Source organism: Acyrthosiphon pisum, chromosome A2, assembly GCF_005508785.2.
Source record: "Acyrthosiphon pisum isolate AL4f chromosome A2, pea_aphid_22Mar2018_4r6ur, whole genome shotgun sequence".
NCBI lineage: Eukaryota > Metazoa > Arthropoda > Insecta > Hemiptera > Aphididae > Acyrthosiphon > Acyrthosiphon pisum.
Genome location: NC_042495.1, coordinates 47,003,540 through 47,025,846, shown reverse-complemented (window position 1 = coordinate 47,025,846; position 22,307 = coordinate 47,003,540). Strand labels below are relative to the sequence as shown.

The following is a 22,307-nucleotide window of genomic DNA, read 5'->3' as shown; positions in this document are numbered from 1 at the left end:
AGTCTACTAACTTCGGATGAATCTACGGCTACTTTTAGCTGTATAACCCGATTTCATCAGTGAAAAAATGAAAAAAAAAAAAACAATTATTTTAGTGCTATACAGGTGTATATTGGTTTTGGAGTACCTCTCTTTGAATTGAAAAATTAGTTTTTTTGAGTACTTGTATAAGCTACAAATATATGTTCAACTCTCATGTTTGTTTTAAGATATAATTTAATTATTTGAAACCCTATACGTGACGATTTGATGTATGATTTCACCTCATCTGTCCGAGTACCTAATCAATGGCAACTTTTTATTTCCCAAACCCGTAAATCTCAAAATGCATGTTTGAGCATCTCTCCGGGTCCAAATGTAAATTTAAACCATTTAGGGACCCACTCAAACACACACAAAAATTCATTAAAATCGGTCCAGCCGTTTAGGAGGATGTCGTAGAGATATACTTGCAGTAGAATTGTATATAGATATACTTAACCAATTATGGTAATTAGTAACCAAATGCAACCAAAATAAAATAAAAAAATACAGGTAAATGGATGTCGCTCTGCTGTACAGTAGGTTACAAGTATAATGGATAGTATTAAATTTGATTTCAATGATATCATATCATTGTGTACGAAAAACGATTCTGAGCTGGGACAGTTTGTCAGTATGGGTATTTTATATTTTATTATAGCCTATAAGTTGAATTAATATTATGAGTTACAACAAAATAACTAAAATCGTTATTTTTATTTGTTTCTATGGTGATAAATAGAGCGTTAGAAATTAAAATTCTATTTTTAGCGGTCTTTTGTAATTTGTCGGTGGTTTTTCCCGTGGCATTAAATAATTATTGAGAAAATCGAAAAGTAACCTCTCTAAAGTACCTTCTTGATCCAATTATCTAAAATATATAAGATAGGTACTAATGTTGAAATCGAAGCACTCCATCTGGTAGAAATTTTGTATACATGATAAAAAAAAAAACACCATTGTAAAACCACTAGATCCCTCACTCCACAGTCCGCTCAGAATCTAAAATGTTTATGTCATATTTCTTACTAGTCATAATAGTAAATATATATTAAGTAACCTTCAATGGCAATGTAAATAAACAAAAAAAAAAAAAAACAATATTTCATTTTCGTGAGCCAAACAACTTATTAATGTGCCATCCACCCTTCAGGTAGGTACCTATATGGGTTGAAAAACCTATGGTATACACTCCAAGTCTCAAGGAATATTATAAATGTTGGTATAACCTTTTCTTCAATTGGTCAAATTGTTTAATAGTTACAAGATTAATACGGCAGAACACATTAAAAATTACATCTATAATAATAATTATATATATAAAAAAGATATTATAATAATGTATAATTATAATGTATAATATAATCAAATTGTAAATTGTTATATCACAAATAATATTATATGATATATCATATATATTATATAAAAAAATAAATATTTTATAGCTTATGATAATTTTTCTTAGGAACAGTAAAGTCTTTTAAGAGGATCCTAACATTTATTTAAGTGTTATAATTATTAAATGTATTATAATAAATAAATAATTGTTTTTGTTCGTACAAAATGAACATAATAGGTATATTCCATTTAATTATATAAAAACTAATTAACAATACGAATCACGTGAATTGTGGAAGTTGTCAAATCTTCATTTTTTTTTTCAAACAAGTTAAATGTTATTTAAGTCAATGATGATATTATGCTTATTATACTTAATGATTAGATAAAAGATAGTGAATTAAAATAATAATAATAGCATAATATGTAAAGAAGTTATACCTACATACTCAATTATATATATTGTAAGTTAAGTATATTAAATAAATTACAAATGTATAATACATATTATATATTATTATGATTTTAAATTATTCAAGTTCATGGTTAAGGCATGTAATAGTATGGGACACTACGAAAAAGATTATTATACATTTTTCGTTGAAATTCCAACTGCATCATTGACAGATGATTCGGATTTCGGTTCCGCCACCAAACTTATAGAATTATAACTCTAAAACAATATACAAATACAGTTTGTAAATGCATGTCAATCTAAATTCAGTACCTAGTAAAAATATAATTATAAGTAGTGTACCTCTTCAGCTATTCTGTGTAAAAAATCAGATGTAGCCGGTCCTGTCTGTTCCACCATTTTGTAAAATACTCCTTCTTTATTTTGTAACAAATTATGAGGATGGTCAAACTCGACCATTATTCCTTTGTCCAAAACAAGGACTTTGTCCGAATCCATAACAGTGTTCAAACGGTGTGCAATTGTTAAGACTGTACATGTTCGGAATTTGTATCTGATGGTATTTTGAATCAATGCATCTGTACTAAAATGTTTAATTAAAATTAAATGTTTGATGCTCCGTTAATAATTGATAAATTTAAAATAAAATAAGTGTTATGTTATACTGTGGATCGACGTTAGCAGTAGCTTCATCCAGTACAAGAATTTTATTACATCGAATAATAGCTCGAGCTAGGCATATTAATTGCCTTTGACCAATACTGAAATTGGAACCACCTTCGGAAATTTTCGTGTTAAGACCATTAGGTAAATTTTCAACAACATCTTTAAGCTCGACCTGATTCATAATTTAAACTCAATGAAAATTTGTCACATATTGTATGAGATTAGAGATTTTGAATCTATTAGTTTATTAATATAATAAGTATTGAACTGTGACGATAATTACTTCATCTAATGCATTTAAAAGAATATGATCCGAGTATTCATTAAATGGATCTAAATTTGTTCGCATTGTTCCAGAGAACAATACTGGTTCTTGAGGAATGATGGAAAGTTTGGACCGCAAAACATTTAGTCCCAATTCGTGTATATCCATGTCATCGATTATGATATTACCTTCATTTATAGCTAATCTAAATAGGGCTGTAATTAAAGACGACTTTCCAGCTCCTGTTCTACCAACTATTCCTATCTATAAGTAAAATGTTTAATTTCCTATTATGTATTTTATAATGTTAATAAATTATTAACAAGTTTTACTTTTTGCATTGATTCGATGTATACATTCAGGTTATTAATTGCATGTGGTGCTTTTGGACTATATCTTAAATAGAAGTTTTTGAATATAATACTTCCATTTGACGGCCATTTTAATGAAAGCAATTTATCTAAAAATAAAAACTAAATACAGAATGTTATCTTATAGAAACACTTAAAACTTATAACACATAAGTTAACACTAGTCACTAATCATGCTATAACTTATTTTTATGAACAAACATGTTATGGCTCTTTCAGTTTAGATTTTTGTATTTTATTAATGTTTTATTTTTAACTTTCAACTTTGGAGCAAAACAATTATTCATAATAAAATAAATATATATTTAAATTTTTAATTCTGAGTTCAGCGATGAATGTATTGATTTTAAAAATACTCTAATTATCAACGTCGATGTGGGGTTTTGGTAGAAAATTGGGTGTAGTACTTTTAGGAGGTCATAATTGAAAATCCTGAGAATTTTTAAAAATAATTTGGGAAAGAAAAAATATGAAATAATAATTATTATAGGACTGTCTTCGATTTTAAATTTTTTTTCAATGCATAACGATAAAAAATTGTTGCATGGCAAAAAGGCAAATTGATCGTAAATCCATACATTTTTATGAGTGTTTGAAGATAGAATTTTGACAAATTTCGGCAAAACCGTGAAAATTTGCAAATTATTTTGTAATTACTATATAATTTATAAAATATTTAATCTAAGATTTGAAAATGTAATACAATTTCCCTCCAAAGTTGTATGGCAAAATAGTAAAAAAAAAATAATAAAACGATGTTCATCAACCTACCATAATACTACTAAATAGTATAATAAAATACTTTAAGAGCAATATCAAAAAACATATCAAGAGGTACACGTCATAGTAATATAGGCGGACGACAATCTCAACTCAGAATTTTTACCTGTATGTGATTTTTCAAATTTGACAAAAATTGTATTCAATTAAACAAGGAATAAAATGCTACTTTGCGTCAAGATAATTATTATATCTATACCTGTATTCTTCAACTCAATTAATACAACTGATTTACCTGTAGATGATTCAAACGAACATTCTTGTGGAGCATTCGTGTATTCTAGAACTCTTTCAACTGACGTCATATGATTTTCTAATTCCGCTGTTTGTCGCATGCCAAATTGAACCAGACCAGCTAGTCCACAAGTTTGTGAAATAGCTAGGCCAACATTTCCTCCAAATGTTGCTGAGTACGATTATTAATTATTATTAGCAAATATTTTTTTTTAAAAATAATGTATCGTTGTAAGCAATACATTTATAATAATCTTACTGTTACTGATTACTATGAAGCTAAAGGTAACTATGCTTGTATATATAAAGCAAATTAAATCCAACCAAAAGGCAAATGCTCTACTTGATGTTATAAATAAATACCACGCCGACGAATGTAAGTCCTGTAATATTTTCACACACTATATTACATGACACATTTTTATATTTATAGCTTAGTACCTGGTGATTATCGAATTCTTTTGACAATATATTTTCAGCTTTAAATGCCCTTATTGTCGTTAAACCTTGAATAGTTGCATTCAAATGAGTGAATGCAGGACTACGTGCTAATTATTTGTTCATTACAAAACCCACAAATGAATAATATGTTAAAAAATATATTATATACTGTAATTCTTACACTCTATTATTTCTACTTACTACTTCCTTCCAATCGTTTAACACTCCGTGATAATGACAAATAAAAAACGGTGATTTTGTAAAAAATAATTGCTAATATGATAGCTGGAATCATAAGATATATATTTATAATTCCAACAACTATCAATACTCCCAATAGGTTCAATCCATTCTATTAATAATAATTTATATTAATAAATATTTTTGCTCCGTTAGGTAGGTATCTATTTTCTATAAAAGAAATGTACTATTTAATTACGTGTATACAATCTAACAATGATACAGGTAACATCTCATCAATAGTTCCCATGTCCTTTGAAAAACGGTTAAGAATAGATCCTAAAAAAAATTAAAATAAGGCTTTTAAAAAATCAAACAATTTTTTTAATACATAATACCTGATAAATTTGTATTAAAAAAGTATATTGTTGCCCTGATTAAAGTATTGAACATATTATTGTGTAAATGTTTAGAAGCACTCATACTAATCGATACAAATGTAATTAATCTGATGGTCGTAACTATAATCAAGAAAAGTGTGATACATCCAAAAACATTTATACAGGTCTGTCGAGAAATTGTCATCCACCAAATATTACTCAATGATTCATTAAATGTTGATGTAGACACACTACTTTCATTTTGAAAAACATGTTCTTCTAAGTTTACCCTGAATTTTTAAAAAGTCAATATTTTATTCTTCATAAGCTATATGTACATTTACATTACCAATACGTTATCCAAAAATCTCCAACAGAAGACAATAATTGAGTGAGAATACAGATAAAAATAAAGAATAATATTTTGCACTTCCTTCCACCAGCCAAAAAATATAATAAATAAACGGCATATGAAACAGTTCCATAAGTTCGGGGCTCAATCATTCCAGTGGGCTCTGCTGTATTTTCACTGTAATTACTTTCACTAGTTGACAATTTGATACTTGCTACAGACGCATGACGTTCAAAAGTAGACTTTTGTTCAGAACTTAAAAGGCTTTCATTACTAATGATATATTCATCATTTGGTAACTTTAAAGATTGAATATGATTTGTTAAGTCTATATTTGACGCCTGAAGTTCTTCATATGTACCCTTTGCTAATATTTTTGCCTGGAATAAACGAAACTCTGTTAATCGTTTCAGTGATTATAGTTAAAATGTTAATATTTACATTTTCCATAACCACAATTTGATCCATATCAGCTAAACACTGCAATCGATGAGTAACAAGAATACGAGTTTTTTCTTTAAGGAAACCTATTCAATTAGTGTAAGATTTATTAAAGTTGAATAATTTAATCTTTTTGTATAAAACCTTTTATGCCTATTTCAAATAAATGACTTCCAACGTTTGCGTCAACCGCTGAAAGAGGGTTATCCAATAAATAAATATCCGCTTGTTTGTATAAAGCTCTGAAATAAAAGAGTCCCCCAATACAAAATAATAAATATTTTATCTGCTGTATTTATGTGCATATTTACCTAGCTAAATTTATTCTAACTTTTTGTCCACCACTTAGAGTAACACCTCTTTCTCCCACAATTGTTTTATCACCGTACGGAAACTGTTCAAAATCACTTTTCAATGTACATACTTGTATTACCTATTTCAGAACCAAATTATAAAATTAAATTTTACACGCAGATAAGCAGATTGCATTGTATATAATAAGAAAATATTTACTTTTTTATAACGATCCTTATCCATTGGTGAATTGAACACAATATTCTGTTGAACGGATCCAGCGAATATCCACGGTTCTTGTGACGCGTAAGAAATTACACCCCGCACATGTATGACACCATCAGAAAGTGGTAATTCTCGTAAAATTGCTTGAATTAATGAACTCTATATAATAAATATTATAGTAGCAAAGTCTTTAGCTGGTAAAGATTAAAATATCACAAACTTTTCCCGCTCCTACGGTACCAACGATTGCGACCAAGCTACCAGGTCTTACAGCCAGTGATATGTTTTCTAAAGAATTTCTGGTTTGATTGTCTGTCCACTTAGCTGTAGCTTTCGAAATTACCATACAAAAATGATTGAAACGTCCGATGTCATCTTTTATGTCGGTACTATTATCATCAGACTCTATTAATTCGTTATGATTTATAACCATTGGTTTTTCAGCAATAGATTGCTTTGGTTTAATAATATGATCATTGTTTTCTTCGTGCAATAAAAAATTCTGTAATTTTAGTTAGTATCATTTTTAATTTCTAAGTTCTTATTACTTAATTAACATAATTGCCTGTATAATTTGAATACCTGTATACGTTTTATTGAAACTTTCAATTCTGAAATTTGTCCTAGACCTTGACAAAAGAAAAATGTCATTGTGGGCATTAATATACTGAAGTATGTGGTTATGACAAAAATCTAAAAGTGTTAAACGTATTATAATATGATATGATATGATACCAAAATAGAGAAGATCATGCATTCATTACTTTTTGTACGGTAATATAATTTCCTAGTAATACGTATGACAAAATACTAATAAATAGTTGAAATCTTGTTTGAATTATTGCTAACGACGTCAAAGTATCTCTGATGTATGATGATATTTTTAAATGTTCAATTTCTTTTCTACAATTATATAAACATTTATACACGTATATAATATGTATATTGTGTACCCATACTTATAATTATTTGATACAATCTTTAAGACTTATAAAAACATACTTTCTTATATATTTTACACATTTTGAAAATAGATTTTCCCAAGTGTACATTTTAATTACTTTAATACCAGAAATGATTTCATTCATTAAACGTATTCTCTCGTCAGTTGTTTTGGCTGTTTTCAGTCGATTTTCGGAAATTTTTTTCCCAAGCCATCCTAGAAATATAACAATGTTCTACTATGTATGTTGTACATACATTATTTTTCTAGTAAATTTAAATAGTTCACATTCCACAAACCTTGAAATGGAATTATTAGAATCATGACAGCAATACTCAATAATGAAGATACGCCTATTTCCTGCCACAAAAAATATGTGACCACAATTGACTGTATGGGACCGATCCATAAATAGTGAAGAAAAGTCGCGGATCTATCGAACCGATTTACATCATTGGATAATAAATTTATCATTTGACCGACCGTGGTTTCATTTATAGCAGTGTTACTCAGACGTAGCGACTGTAAGGATCAAAAATATTTTTAATTTTAGTCATAATTAATTTTTTTTTAAACGACTAGATAGATGTATTTTAAGATTAAGTACTTGTAAATATTAAATAATATGATTTAAAAATTGTGACTAAATAAAAGAAATTGAAAAGACAAAGTACATGTTATTTGTGCGTTTATATAAATATAAATATATATATATATATATATATTTGTATAGCTACTATAATATATATATATACTTTTCTAAATATCATCGAACAGCAAGCGATTCGCATTTTCATACCACAGTGTAATATTTCTATCAGTGTTACATTTTGCAAGACCATCGAAGTGAACATACTAAACACTAGGCCAAATGCACACATGTATGCATATCCTAAGTCAGCTTTGTCGGAACCAACTGGGTTGAAATACGCTAATATTCCTCCAATAAATAGCGGCTGAGACATTCTGGAATAGTACACACACAAACGATTTATGTACATATAATATAGGTACTAAAACTTTTTGTTAGTTTTTACTTTAAAATATACACAAATATGTAAGTATAACTATTTTTAAATGTTGTATTATCTAAATTACTCGCGCGTACATATTATATACAATTTCGATTTTTATTTTTTTGTAAACGTATTTCATTTTTATGGTTAATTTTATTTATCTATACATATTTTAAATAAATGTAAAATAACTAACAATAAATAACATACCTATAAACATTAATCTTTTCCAATTGCACTATTATGTAAGTGGATAAGTACTTTAAATATATGACTTTAATTCTAAAAAAAATTGAATTATTTTTTGTTAAATTATAAAAGTTGAGTTATTTACTATTTTTATTTAGGTATTAATTATTATATTTTTAATACTCGTAAATATTTAAACTTGTATTGAATAAGCTGAGTATAACAGCTGATATCAAAGCTATAATAAAATATAGTATAATTCTCATTATGAAAAACAAGTTACAAGACCAAAATTACGTGGTAATTATTTGGTAATTTATGTGGTAATGTAAATATGAATCATGTAAATATTGCATTTGTAGAAAAAACCATTACTTTGTGTAAATTAAATTTGATTCTTTATATGGTAAATATAGTAATTGAAATTCATATCTATGTTGGTAATGGATTATTATAAACAATGTTTAATAAAATTAATGTATATGAAGTTGTTGATAATATCTAAAATACGATAATAAGTTATTACGTAATTCTTACTTCAATATAATTTTATCAACGAACAGTAAAAAACCATAAAACATATATCGAGCAGCAGACATTCGAATCAAGGCTCTCGTCAAGCTGGGTTTTTGCTCCCGCTTAAATGCACTCGCCAATTCTAAATTCCATTTACTTTGGTAAAAAAAAAAATATATAATAAATTATAAATAATAATAAAAGTACCTACGAAATATTATTTTATTTATTGAATTACTTCTCTAATTCGTTTCCCAATAATGATGAAGTGTGTTCGTTTAATGTCATATACAAATCATCTTCTTCTAAATCTCTTTTTCGTCCTGTTTTGAACAGATTTAACATCCAGCTAAACGGCAATAAATAATTTAAAACATGATTAATAATATATTATTATATTTAGGAGCTGAAAACAAGTAGGTATCTATTATTTATATTATTCTTTAAATACTTATTGCAAAAAAAAAAATTAAAACTTGTTTTTTGTATCCTATAAGATGAACTTGTATATTAATACTAGTTAATATTAAGGCATTAAGCGTAATATAAACATACATGGTATATAATATGTTATCAAAACGTTGAAAATTTAGGAAATCGTCATAATTTTAGCATTTTATTAAGCAATTTTATCACTTAACACACATGACACATGACACATTACACGCTTTCTTATTACTAATTTTAAATTTTAAATTAAGAATATAACTAAAATCATCCAGTATTAATTATGTATATTTAGCTGAATCCAGGACATTTCACACTCGATCTGTGACACTTAGGATTTGTACATACAGGACTATTTACACCACACTATATGTATTTATAAAATATATTATTTAGTATATAAGATATCTTATTACATATGTAATAATAATTAATAATAACCATTATCAATAAAAATTAAATAATTAAAAATTTTATGTTTAATAACATATTAATATTACAACACTGCATTTAAAAAAAACCGTTATTTTTTTTATAAACATAAATATAGATATCAACTAATTTCGGATTGAATTCCTTCGATTACGGTTGTATAACAAATGTCAAGGGGGTCAAAAGTCTGTATACCATTTAGCTATAATACAAATTTCGGCCAAGCTTTCACATATATTTATAGTGATATTTATATGTCTTATCAAAATTGTTATGTTATCATCACACTCAACACAGTCCGTTTGGCGTTTACTGTTTAGTAGTGAGTACTTCGTAGTATGGTAAATATGTTTATTATATTTTACACAATTAGTGCGTTTTATATTGGTCCGTAGTATATGTACTCCTATTAGTACAGTACATTCAGAAAAATATATTTAAATAAAATGTGAAATGAATTTAATTCGAAATGGAAAATTGCTTAAGGGTTGATCATTTATTAGATTAATATGTCATAAGGTAATTATTATGTATGACTAGCTGTCCCGCCCGGCGTTGCCTGTGTGGACGTGCTAAAGTATTTTTTTTTTAGATTCTAAGTTGAGCGAAAGAATTTATTGATTTTACAACGAAGTGTGTTTTTTAATTTTTCTCTCTTTTCTGTCTGTCATCTGTCATTAACTTTTAGGGCAGTAAAAATACTCCACGATTATCTACTTTAGCATATTTTCTAGTAGGAATTGAATCTACTTCGACTTCGAGGGTCAAAAGTAAATTTCCAGTAGTTTTCAAACCCACTGGGAAAAACAACAATTAAGAAAAAATGGGAATTTTTATACAAAACCAATTTTTGACAAAATCGATTTTACTGTAGCTCAAAAAATAATAACCATCAATACTAAATTTTCACCAAATGTCCATTACCATATTAGGCATACATATGATAACATGATAACAATAAAAAAATATTTTTATTTTTTTTATAATTATATTTGTAAAAAAAGTGGGTAACGCTTAACTGTACATTATAGGTTCTAAAGAGTCACTGTAATAGATGTGTTAAATTTGAATTCAATAGTAATAGTTGTAGGCATAGGAAAAACGGTTCTGAGTGATGACGGTCTATCAGCCAATAATATAACTACCTAAGTAAGTTGATACATTTTGTCAAAATTTAAACTTTAAATACTTATAAAATAATGGCCTATGGATCTTTAATATTTATCCAAATGCTATTATAACATATTATAAGGAACCATAATATATTACATTTTCAAGCTTTTTGATCCAACGAATAAAATAATTATATTGACATTTATAGAATAAAAAATTTAAATAATTTCAAATTTCCAATGTCTAACTTCAAACGCTCGCAAAAAATGAATTTGACTTTCCGGTAAACTTTTTTTTGTTAAATGTAGGAAAAAACTTTTATAACATAGGTAACTTTTTGTGAATTTCGAACTCAAAATAATTTCCAATTCTTGTGATTTCGATGAATTTTACCTAAATTTTAACTTCAGACGCTCATAAAAATGATCAAGGATTTACGCTTAATATTTTTTTTTAATTTCCACTAACAACAATTTATGAGAAACGTTGTTCAAGATTTTGACTGAGTGGAACAATTTATATCGACAAAAATTTTATTAAAAAAAAATAATAAAACACAAAATACTCTTATAGCTATAAACAGCTCAAAAAGAATCGCAATTTTTTGAAAGTTGTATGTTGCATAGAAATTTCTAATTTAAACATTCAGTGAATATTTCATGCAAATACGGTTATTTTTTTCGTCACACTAAAAATCTCAGTTTTTCCTAAATTTTTTATTTGTTTTTCCTGATACTATTGAAAAATATTGGGAATTTCTGTTGAAGAAAATTGAAGCATTTTTACGGTCTCTAACTCAGGACAAACACAAAAAAAAAATCACATGTTCAGAATCTAAAAATGTTTATGCCATATTTCTACTGATTATAATAAACAAAACAAAAAAATTCTATTTGCGTGAGCCAAAATTAAATTCACGTGTGAGCTATAATGCAGCTACCTACATAATGGAATTGAAAGAATACGATAAAAAACCTTCCGTTTCAAGGAATCTATAGAGATAACATTTATTGAAAATAGTCTAGTAATTTTTGAGGCATTATACGAGTAGCTAACCATAATCAGCAGGTTAGCACTTTATTAATCCCTCGTTAAAATAATAAGTAATAAGTAATAACTATAGTTGATATAGTGTCTACTTCAGAAAATACTACCTACTTCAAACAGTCGTATAATATAATAATATATTAATCAATTAAATTTATACTTGATTAGTCCTGCACTCTCGAAATATTTTAGTTTAATTAAGACACGATATTACAGGGCCAACAGTCTGTTTATTATATTTAAAAACTTAAGGTCAAGAGCTTATTGAAAAAATATTATATTCAATTTATTATTCAAATATATATAGGTGTATATATTTTTTCTATATATATTTACTTTAAATGGATCTACTTATTTACCTGTATGAAATGATTTCAAAAATATTTGCATTCTCCCTTGGATGCTGAGGCCGTTGTACTTTTTTATCAACATCTGATATTAACCTAAAATAAGCACCAAAATATAAATCATTTTTTAAACGAAATATAAATACAAGAATTCAAAAACCTTACCTGTACATTATGTAATACGGGTATCATCAATTATTCATTAAAATAACTGTTAAGTTATTATTTTGAAGTTTTTCTCTAATTTTACTTCTTCTTTAATTTGTACACTGGAAAAAAAAATTAATATTAATCGGTAAGCTGCGAAAAAACTTAAAACTTAATTTAGTATTCAATATTAAACATGGTGTTTATCACATTTTTACATTATATTACGTCTACTTAATGCAATTTTGCTTATTGTGTTATTTTATTTTCTATACTCATGTCTGTTATCTGCATACTGTATTGATAATAATTAATAGTATAATAATTATTGATCTCATATACGTAGGAAGAAAGATCGAGGCTTCAATTGCCTTCCTTATCTTATCCAATTGGATTGATTATTAGGAAACAAACTATTATTAGGTGATGCATAATGTTTTTATTTTCTGATAAAAAATGGTCTATTATATATTAATTTTTGGTACTAAAAAAGCTTAACACATTGTATTTAATGTGATTATTTGTTCCTTATTATTAAGTTTTATTAGCGTAAAATTATTACATATCAGAGGGTGTAACAATAGTAGGACTCCTTGTTACATTTGTTTTATATTATAAACTACAAAATGTACTTAGTATATAAAATAATATTACAGATTGTATATATAATTTTGATTAAAAAAAAAAAAATTCAAATTTTATATTTAAATGCTAACAATGGTTATTATATAGTTTTTTATTTCGTTTACCATTAATTGGGCATATTTAAAAAATTACCATTTGTCATATTTATTCCACAATATTATCAATATTATGTATCGTTTAAAAATAGATAATTCATCATTATTTTTAATTTTTACATTAGAAAATATTTTCTACATATTATTATACATCCGTTAAAATAAGTTTTATTATTTGTTTTTTATTGTTGAAATGATGTTAGGAATCTCGTAATGGACCCATTTAAACGATTTGATTGAACGACCGTATTCCGGTTACACTAACTGAACTCTGGCCGAGTTCCGAATTCAATTTATTGTTATTATCATTCATTTTTTAACTAAAACATTATATCTAATGACTTCTTTTTTACAATAAGTGTAAAAGTTGATTGGTGGTACCTATTATCGTTTGATAAAAGTAAGTACCTAATAGACAATATCGGTTTTAGTACAAAACAATTAATTAACTTACCTCTCAAAAACGAAAACACCTGCAATCCTTGTCGAGTAACCTCGTAAAGTACTTAAAGTTGATATTGTATGGATTATTTTATCTATTTTAAGTTAGAGATAGTCTTCCGCATAGCAGTGTAAGACACCCGGCCGGCGTGTGTTGCAGTAGGTACTGTCAGAACGCGCGATGTGAGAGATGACGAAACATAGTAATAATAACATGCTCAAGAAAGCGATTATTATTGTTATATAATACAATTGACGATACTGATGAAAACATTTGTGCGGTGTACGTACATTGGACCCTTTTGTTAAATCGTTTTTTCATGATTTATAAAATATATTATATTCATTTATATTTTATAACATGACAATAATACTGGTTCCATGAAAAAATAAAAGTTATTTGCAAGTAGATCAAGATGCCATAATATATAGCATTGCTATGATAATAATTATGTGAGATTTGAGATTGAATAATTAATGTAAGTAATTATTATTAAGTTACGAAGTTAATTTGAACAGCAGTGTGACACTAAATTGGTGTGAAGGTCAACTTATCGAAAACCAATTTTTTTAAACTTTTGTGATTTAAATATATCAGAGATTTATTTAATATAATATTTACATATAGGTACTCTATAAAACATACTATAGTACATTTTTTAAATTAAAATTTTAAAATGTTGTCAAAACTAACATATAATATTAACTAACAGTAGTACTAATTATATTATATCATTATTATAGCAAACATTCGACGTATACATTTAAAAGTTATTAAGTATATAATTGTTCAACATTTTAGAGGTGATTATAAATATGACACATTCTACAATTTTAAAGTCTTCAGTTAATTATACTAATCGGATTTGTATTTTATAAAAACGATTTAATGACATTATCTTAAATAACAAATTATGTCAAATCCTGATATTATGTCTTCAATTTAAAATATAAACAATCACTTAATATTTATACTAATTTACTTATGAGTTTTTCTTGGCGATTTGATCTGAATTCTTAATGAATGATTTTGATTAAGTCACAACATTTAAAATTGTCATTTTATAACTGTAAAACAGTTAATCAATAAATGTATAAACTTAGCGTTATATTATACGTTATTCAGTGTAAGAATATTAGGTACAGAAGATTTAATCCTATACCTCTGCGGATAATCTATGAAATAAATCAGCTGCATCATGTCCGTTTGTTCTACCATTTTGTAAAAAGCTCTTTCTTTATTTTGCAATAAATTATGCAGGTGGTCAAATTCGATCTTTGTTCCTGTATCCATAACAAGCGCCTTAACAGTGATTAACCGATGAGCAGTAGTCGGTAAAAAAAAAAAGTCTGAGGCATTTGGGGACTGTCACGGTAAAGTTATTGCATAGCAATTTTGTGGCCATGTATCATGTAATAATTATAACTATTTATTTTTGTATGATAATTTAAGTTACACTTTTTAAGCGCGACACCTGATAAGAAAATGACAAAATGAGTTTGTTTTGTTGATTATAGTAGATAATCACGGTACGGAAATATTTTATTTGAGATTTTTTTTGCTTAGACAACTGGTTAGACTGTAAATAACAAAAAAAATTGTCATAACTTTACGTGTAATATTAAATAAAAGTAGTACTAATTATATATAATTATTATAATATCAAACAATTATTACATAATATACATTTCAAAATTATAAAGTATATAATTTTTCAACATTTCAGAGGTCATTAAAAACATGATACATATTTCAAAATTCTACAGTCTACAGTCCATACTAATAGGATTTATATTTTATAAAGACGATTTAATGACATTATCTTAAATTACACATTATGTTAAATCCTGATACTATGTCTTCAATTTGAAATATAAACAATCACTTAATACTTATACTAATTTACTTATGAGTTTTTCTTGGCGATTTGATCTGCATACTTAATGAATGATTTTGATTAAGTTACAACATTTAAACTTGCCATTTTATAACTCTAAAATAGTTCAAGAAATTTATAAATATAGCGTTAAATTATACGTTTTTCAGTGTATGAATATTAGGTACTTCGCATAGAAGTTTTCAACTTATACCTCTGCGGCTAATCTATGCAATAAATCAGCTGTATCGTGTCCCGTTTGTTCTACCATTTTGTAAAAAGCTCCTTCTTTATTTTGCAATAAATTATGCGGGTGGTCAAATTCGACCATTGATCCTGTATCCATAACAAGCACCTTGTCCGAATCAATAACAGTGTTTAACCGATGAGCAACTGTTAAGACAGTACATGCTCGGAATTTATTTCTGATTGTCCTTTGAATCAATAAATCAGTTCTAGAAATTCAAACCAAATGTTATTCAATGGATCTTTATATTTTTTGTGCATTCATTATTTAATATAATATTAAATTTAAATAATACTGTTGATCGACGTTAGCAGTGGCTTCATCCAGTACAAGAATTTTGGTATTTCGAACAATAGCCCTAGCAAGGCATACTAATTGTCTTTGACCAACACTGAGATTGGAACCATCTTCAGAAATTTTTGAACTAAGACCATCTGGTAAATTTTCAACAATATCTTTAAGCTCCACCTAATATACAATTTATATTTATTGAGACCAATTTTCTACGATATCAGGGATTATCATATTTTAAGTAAAATATTATTCAAAAACAAAAAAAAACTACTTCATCTAATGCGTTCCAAAGAATATGATCTGGGTATTCTTCTGAAGGATCCAAATTTTTTCGAACTGTTCCCGAAAACAATACTGGTTGTTGAGGAATGATAGTGAGCTTGGACCGTAACTCATACAGATCAATTTCATGAATTTCAATACCGTCAATGATGATATTACCTTCATGGAAAGCTAATCTAAATAATGACCCGACTAAAGACGATTTTCCTGCGCCAGTTCTACCAACAATTCCTATCTAATTTTAAAATAAGAACATTTAAAACCTTTATAAGCCTTCATTAGGTACTTAGAATTATATTTTAATATAGGTACTTTTTGCATTGATTCGATATTTAAATTGAGGTGATTTATAACACACGGTGAATTCGGTTCATATCGTAAATAAAAGTTTATGAATGTAACTTGTCCGTCTGAAGGCCAATTTAATGGTGTTTTTTTATCTAATTAAGTGATTTAAAAAAACGAAATTTGTACAGATATTTATTATGAATTTTAACATTCAATAGTATACAGTAATTTAGTTTAATTTACCTGAGCATGGTTCAATAGAACCTTCTTGGGGTAAATTTGTGTATTCTAGTACCCTTTCAACTGACGTCATGTTGTTTTCTAATTCAGCCATTTGCCTCATCATCCATTGCAAGACTCCAGCTAGTCCATAAGCTTGTGTTATAGCAAGCCCAACATTTCCTCCAAATGTACCTGAGTGCGATTGGTTAAGTAAAATTGAATTATTTAATAATAACAATCTTAATTATATAATAATGTACACAATATTGAAGCTTACTGTTTCTTAATGCCAAGAAACTGAATGTGACTATACATGTATAGATAAAGCAAATAATATCTAACCAAAATCCAAAGGCTCTGCTTGATGTTAAAAATAAATACCACGCTGAAGAATGTAAGTCCTATAAAACCATCTCAAATATATGAAAATATACGAATTAATATTGATTTGTAGAACTAACTTGATGGACATCAAATTCATTTGACAAAATGTTTTCCGCTTCAAATGCTCTTATAGTTGTTAAACCCTGAATACTCGCATTCAAATGAGTAAAGACAGGACTACGAGCTATAATATTTAAATTACAATTATTTATAAATATAAATTTAAATAATATACCTAATATTATCTTATATTATTATATACTGGATAGTGTATACCATATAGGTAATTTGGTTCATAATTTAGTACTATTACTTACTTATTCCTTCCAACCGTTTTACACTTCGAGACAATGACAAGTAAAATGCTGTTATCTTGTAAAAGGTAAACGCTAAGACGATGGTGGGTAATATTAGGTAAATGTTAATATACATAACAATGATCAAAACTGCCATACAATTCAATCCATGCTAATTTTGAAAATTCATTATACATAAACAATTATTAATATATATGAATATAATTATATTACACGTAAACAGTCGTTCAAGGTTTGTGGCAACATATCATCTATAGCACCCAAGTCCTTAGAAAAACGGTTAAGAATAGATCCTATAATATAAATTCAAAATTATATCCAGTTAACAATAAATAAACTACAAAATAATACTTATTATAATTAAAATAGGCCTGACCTGATAAATTTGTATTAAAGAAATTTATTTTAGCTCTGATCAACGCGGTAAACATATTATTGTGTAAATTCGTGGAAGCCCTCATGCAAACCAATACAAAAGTAAATATATTAAGGATGATTGCTATTATTATACAAGCAGTAATAGCAGAAAAAACATAAATACATGTTTCTCGACTAATTGGCCACTGAAAAATTGTGTTGATTGAATTTTTGGTCGTTGGCGTAGACGAATTTTCGTTATAAAATACTGATTCTTCTAGTTTCACCCTAAATTAAATATTCAGTGAAAATAGCATATTATAATTATATGAGCTTAACAATATTTCCATGTCATTAAATATTAAAAATACCAATATGTAATCCATAAATCTCCGCAAGATGCCACTGTTTGATACAAAATACTCGTAAATATTAAACTTAATATTTTGCTTATCTTTCCTCCATCTAAAAAATATGCCAAATAGGTATCCCATGAAATATTTCCTGAAGATCGAATTTCAACTATTTTCACTTGTTCTTCTTGATTTGTATTTTCTTTACTATCATACATTAATGACACATCACTCGTTGCAGATATTTTTCGATCAAAAATAGATTTTTTTCCAACACTATAATCACTATCATTATTAAAAGATATAGATTGATTATCGGGCGTGACTGGAGATTGAGGAGATTTCAGAAAGCTTAAATCGATTGTTTGAAGTTCTTCATAAGTACTTTCAACTATTCTTTGTGCCTACAGCAAAAATCAATATTTTTAATTTTAAAATGTACACAGGAATATAACGTATCATGAAATATAGCTTACATTATCTATGTGGAAAATTGTATCGACCTTAGTCAAATACTGTATTTGATGTGTGATTAAAATACAAGTTTTTTCATTAAGGAAACCTGAAAAATAATAATGTACAAACATTTTGTATTATAAGAAGAAAAATTATTCAAGATAACCTTTAATGCATTTTTCAAATAAATGACTGCTAACGTGTGGATCTACAGCTGAAAGAGGATCGTCCAATAAATAAATATTTGCTTGTTTATAGATGGCTCTGAAAAAAAAATATACTTAATAGCAAGGCTGGGCATTAACGAGTTAAAAAGTTAAAGTTAAGTTAATAAGTTAATTTTATATTAACTTTTTAACTTAACTAGTTAATTTTGGCTTTTCATTAACTTTTAACTTTTAATTTTTTGTTATTGGTGCATATTAACTTAACTTAACTGAGTTAAAAAAAGTCATTAACTTGCCCAGCCTTGCTTAATAGTTAATAAAGTGTTTCATGAATTGTATTATTGTATTTGTAATTTTACCGAGCTAAATTTATTCTTGATTTTTGTCCTCCACTTAGAGTAACTCCTCTTTCTCCCACAGTTGTTTTATCACCATATGGAAACTTTTCGAAATCATTTTTCAAAGCACATACGTTTATTACCTATTTTACACACATAAGAAAGTCAAACGTTACATTATTTTAAAGTAATTGTATTTTAAATTTGAATATATTACTTGTTTATAACGATACTCATCAATTGGTGAATTGAATATGATATTCTGTTTTATTGAACCAGAGAATACCCACGGCTCTTGAGATGCATAAGAAATTACACCATGCACATCTAAGGAGCCTTCGGAAAGTGGTAATTCTCGTAGAATAGCTTGAAATAATGAACTCTGCAATGCACATTTTAAAGTAACCGCTCATTATACAATTTGTATGCAATTTATGACATACCTTTCCAGCACCCACTGGACCAATAATTCCGATCAATCGACCTGGTGCAACAGACAGATTAATGTTTTCTAGAGTGTTGTTTGTCTGAATATCCGTCCACTTAGCAGTTGCCTTTGACAATACTATACTATGAGTATTTGAAAGTTTAGTGTTATGTCTTAAAACTCCATCATCACCTGCAATATGCTCTGTTAAATTGTTTAGAGTATTATTTATTGGTTCACCAGATTTTGATTTATTTGGTAATTGATTATCCTTCTCTTCTAGTAATAAGAAATCCTTTGAATAAAAATTAATGAAAATTTATGATTTGTATATTTTTTAATAATAATTTAAACATTGAGTTTATTAAATAATTAATATAATATGTCTATAGTAGTCTATATTCTATATGCTATTAATAATATATACCTGTATGCGTTTGATTGAAACTTGTAATTCGATTACTTCCGATATACTTTGACTAAAACAATGTATAGGGAGGATTGATATATTATACAAAGTATACATGATAAAAACCTATTAGTGTAATTAATTAATAATCAGTAAATACAATATTGTCAAATTGAAGAAATAATTGTATAATAGGTTTGTTACCTTTTGTGCTGAGATATAATTTCCTAGCAATACGTATGACAAAATACTAAAAAATAGTTGAAACCTTGATTGAATTAATACTAATGCTAGCATAGTATTCCTGATGTACATTCCTATTTGTATATGTCGGATTTCCATTCTAAAATTATATAAATATTTGTATTTAACATTTCATAATATTTCAAAGCATAAGTAGGTACTTTCTTAAATATTCAATTAGTTTTCCAAAAGGTATTTCCCAAGTGTACATCTTGATTACTTTTATGCCAGAAATTATTTCATTCATTAAACGTATTCTTTCGTCAGTTTTTTTAGCTGTTTTCTTTCGCTGCCCTCTAAGTTTTCGTCCTAACATTGCTGGAAATGTAATGATATGGTTTAGTCACATAATTTTTCTTGTCTAATTTTCCACAAACCTTGAAACCAAATAACAAAACACAGTACAACTATGGGTAATAATGAAGATACACCAATTTCCTGCCACAACAAATACGTGACCAAAATCATGTGCAGTGGACAAATCCATATGTAGTGGAGAAATGTAGCTGATTTATCAAATCGACTTACATCATTCGATAACAAATTAATCACTCGGCCGACTGTAGTATTACCAATTGCTGTGTGACTTAGGCGTAATAACTGGATACAAAATATATATTTGAATTACATATTTTTATAAGAGTCTTTTAAACGTATTTTATTATTACAATTCAATTTATTTGTTGAGCAGCATAAAATCTTATTAATATTGCAATATTACAATACATAATTTTTATTTTAAATGTTTGACTTTAAGCAATGTTATTAAATATGAAATAACATAAAATCTTCTTAATATTGTTTTTATATTTCAACACTATTAATTTTATAATTATATTTTATTATATTTTATTATTATACCTTTCTATATATAATTGAACAGCAAGCAACTCGAATTTTCATCCCGCAATGTAAGATTTCAATTTGTGCTGCGTGATACAAAATTATTGAAATAAATATACTAAATGCTAGACCAAATGCACAAATTAATGCATACGCTAAGTCCACTTTGTCAGAGTCGTTTGGGTTGAAATATGATATTATTCCACCAATAAATAAAGGTTGGGATACTCTGTGAGTTAAAAACATGTAATATAATGTCATAAAATATGTTATAACTTATAGTTATTGAACCACATCAAAACCTTAAAAGACCGGATATTTCGCATGGGAGTCAATAATTACGATACAAAGAAATCAATTATTTAATTCTTACCTCAATATACCTTTATCGACAAAGAGTATAAATCCATAAAACATAAATTCATACCCAAATATTCCAATCAAAATTCTCAATAGACTAGGATTTCGATTTTTCTTATGTGCATTCGCAAGTTCTAATCTCCATTTTCTTCAATAAAAGTATAGTAAAGTTTAAAAAAAATAATAATACACACAAACATTTTGTACTCATGAGTTTACTTTTCTAATTCGTTTCCTAACAATGACGAACTGTGATCGTTTAATGTGGTATATAAATCATCTTCTTCTAAATCCCTTTTTTGTCCTGTCTTAAATAGATTTAACAACCAGCTGTACGAATGAAAAAAAAATTACGTAAATATTGAAGACATTAAAAACACTTTTTTCTATTGAATATTGGTTTGATAACATTTTATTTAAAAATGTATAAACATAATACCCACACATTTATGTATGTATTAAGGGACTGCAGCAGATGAAAAAAAAGTGACTTTTAGACCAATAAGCTAGACAAAACTGGAAGAATTTGGTTTGACAGATTTTAATTTTGAAAACGGATTATGATTGATCAACAAGTATACTAAGGAATAATCGAGGCGATTTTGAATATTTTTTTTTCAGCTGTGATATCCAAGAATAAAAATATCAAAAAAATATGATAT

At 27.0% G+C, this 22,307-nt stretch overlaps 2 protein-coding genes across 6 annotated transcripts in view; both read right to left on the bottom strand.

The window, feature by feature from the left end:
• Positions 1-1,855: 1,855 nt before the first annotated feature.
• On the bottom strand, positions 1,856-14,122 carry LOC100168114 (multidrug resistance-associated protein 4). Of its 2 annotated transcripts, none has more exons than XR_003839659.1 (27): positions 13,795-14,122; positions 12,619-12,722; positions 12,466-12,549; positions 9,306-9,416; positions 9,089-9,223; positions 8,102-8,312; positions 7,646-7,868; positions 7,406-7,562; positions 7,168-7,306; positions 6,986-7,096; positions 6,624-6,905; positions 6,398-6,562; positions 6,196-6,317; positions 6,029-6,126; positions 5,885-5,970; positions 5,441-5,823; positions 5,110-5,381; positions 4,971-5,050; positions 4,733-4,883; positions 4,532-4,638; positions 4,350-4,473; positions 4,092-4,262; positions 3,038-3,165; positions 2,724-2,969; positions 2,440-2,612; positions 2,117-2,352; positions 1,856-2,032 (listed from the first exon to the last, which is right to left on the bottom strand). XR_003839659.1 is itself a non-coding variant. In XM_001946728.5 (27 exons), the coding sequence occupies exons 2-27, from the start codon at positions 12,624-12,626 to the stop codon at positions 1,946-1,948; spliced, it is 4,095 nt and encodes a 1,364-aa protein (XP_001946763.2). In that variant the 5' UTR covers positions 12,627-12,722; positions 13,795-14,115; the 3' UTR covers positions 1,856-1,945. The 2 variants fall into 2 exon arrangements, 1 of the variants encoding a protein (XP_001946763.2); XM_001946728.5 differs by having other exon boundaries at positions 2,117-2,357; positions 13,795-14,115.
• A 1,520-nt stretch (positions 14,123-15,642) lies between these two features.
• The window catches only part of LOC100166076 (multidrug resistance-associated protein 4), a 12,233-nt gene continuing 5,568 nt past the window's right edge, over positions 15,643-22,307 (bottom strand). For 2 of the 4 annotated variants that reach the window (XM_008190348.3, XM_029490758.1), the window contains exons 4-27: positions 21,865-21,975; positions 21,659-21,793; positions 21,304-21,514; positions 20,820-21,042; positions 20,604-20,760; positions 20,404-20,542; positions 20,218-20,325; positions 19,807-20,085; positions 19,581-19,745; positions 19,385-19,506; positions 19,025-19,122; positions 18,879-18,964; positions 18,421-18,806; positions 18,069-18,337; positions 17,906-17,985; positions 17,693-17,843; positions 17,453-17,559; positions 17,269-17,392; positions 17,013-17,183; positions 16,794-16,921; positions 16,471-16,716; positions 16,201-16,373; positions 15,873-16,113; positions 15,643-15,775 (exon numbers count right to left, since the gene is read on the bottom strand). In XM_008190348.3, coding sequence (XP_008188570.1) covers positions 15,740-15,775; positions 15,873-16,113; positions 16,201-16,373; positions 16,471-16,716; positions 16,794-16,921; positions 17,013-17,183; positions 17,269-17,392; positions 17,453-17,559; positions 17,693-17,843; positions 17,906-17,985; positions 18,069-18,337; positions 18,421-18,806; positions 18,879-18,964; positions 19,025-19,122; positions 19,385-19,506; positions 19,581-19,745; positions 19,807-20,085; positions 20,218-20,325; positions 20,404-20,542; positions 20,604-20,760; positions 20,820-21,042; positions 21,304-21,514; positions 21,659-21,793; positions 21,865-21,975 — 3,946 coding nt within the window. In that variant the 3' untranslated portion in view covers positions 15,643-15,739. The remainder of the gene's footprint in view (positions 15,776-15,872; positions 16,114-16,200; positions 16,374-16,470; positions 16,717-16,793; positions 16,922-17,012; positions 17,184-17,268; positions 17,393-17,452; positions 17,560-17,692; positions 17,844-17,905; positions 17,986-18,068; positions 18,338-18,420; positions 18,807-18,878; positions 18,965-19,024; positions 19,123-19,384; positions 19,507-19,580; positions 19,746-19,806; positions 20,086-20,217; positions 20,326-20,403; positions 20,543-20,603; positions 20,761-20,819; positions 21,043-21,303; positions 21,515-21,658; positions 21,794-21,864; positions 21,976-22,307) is intronic. The other 2 variants (XM_029490759.1, XM_029490760.1) reach the window with 2 other exon arrangements.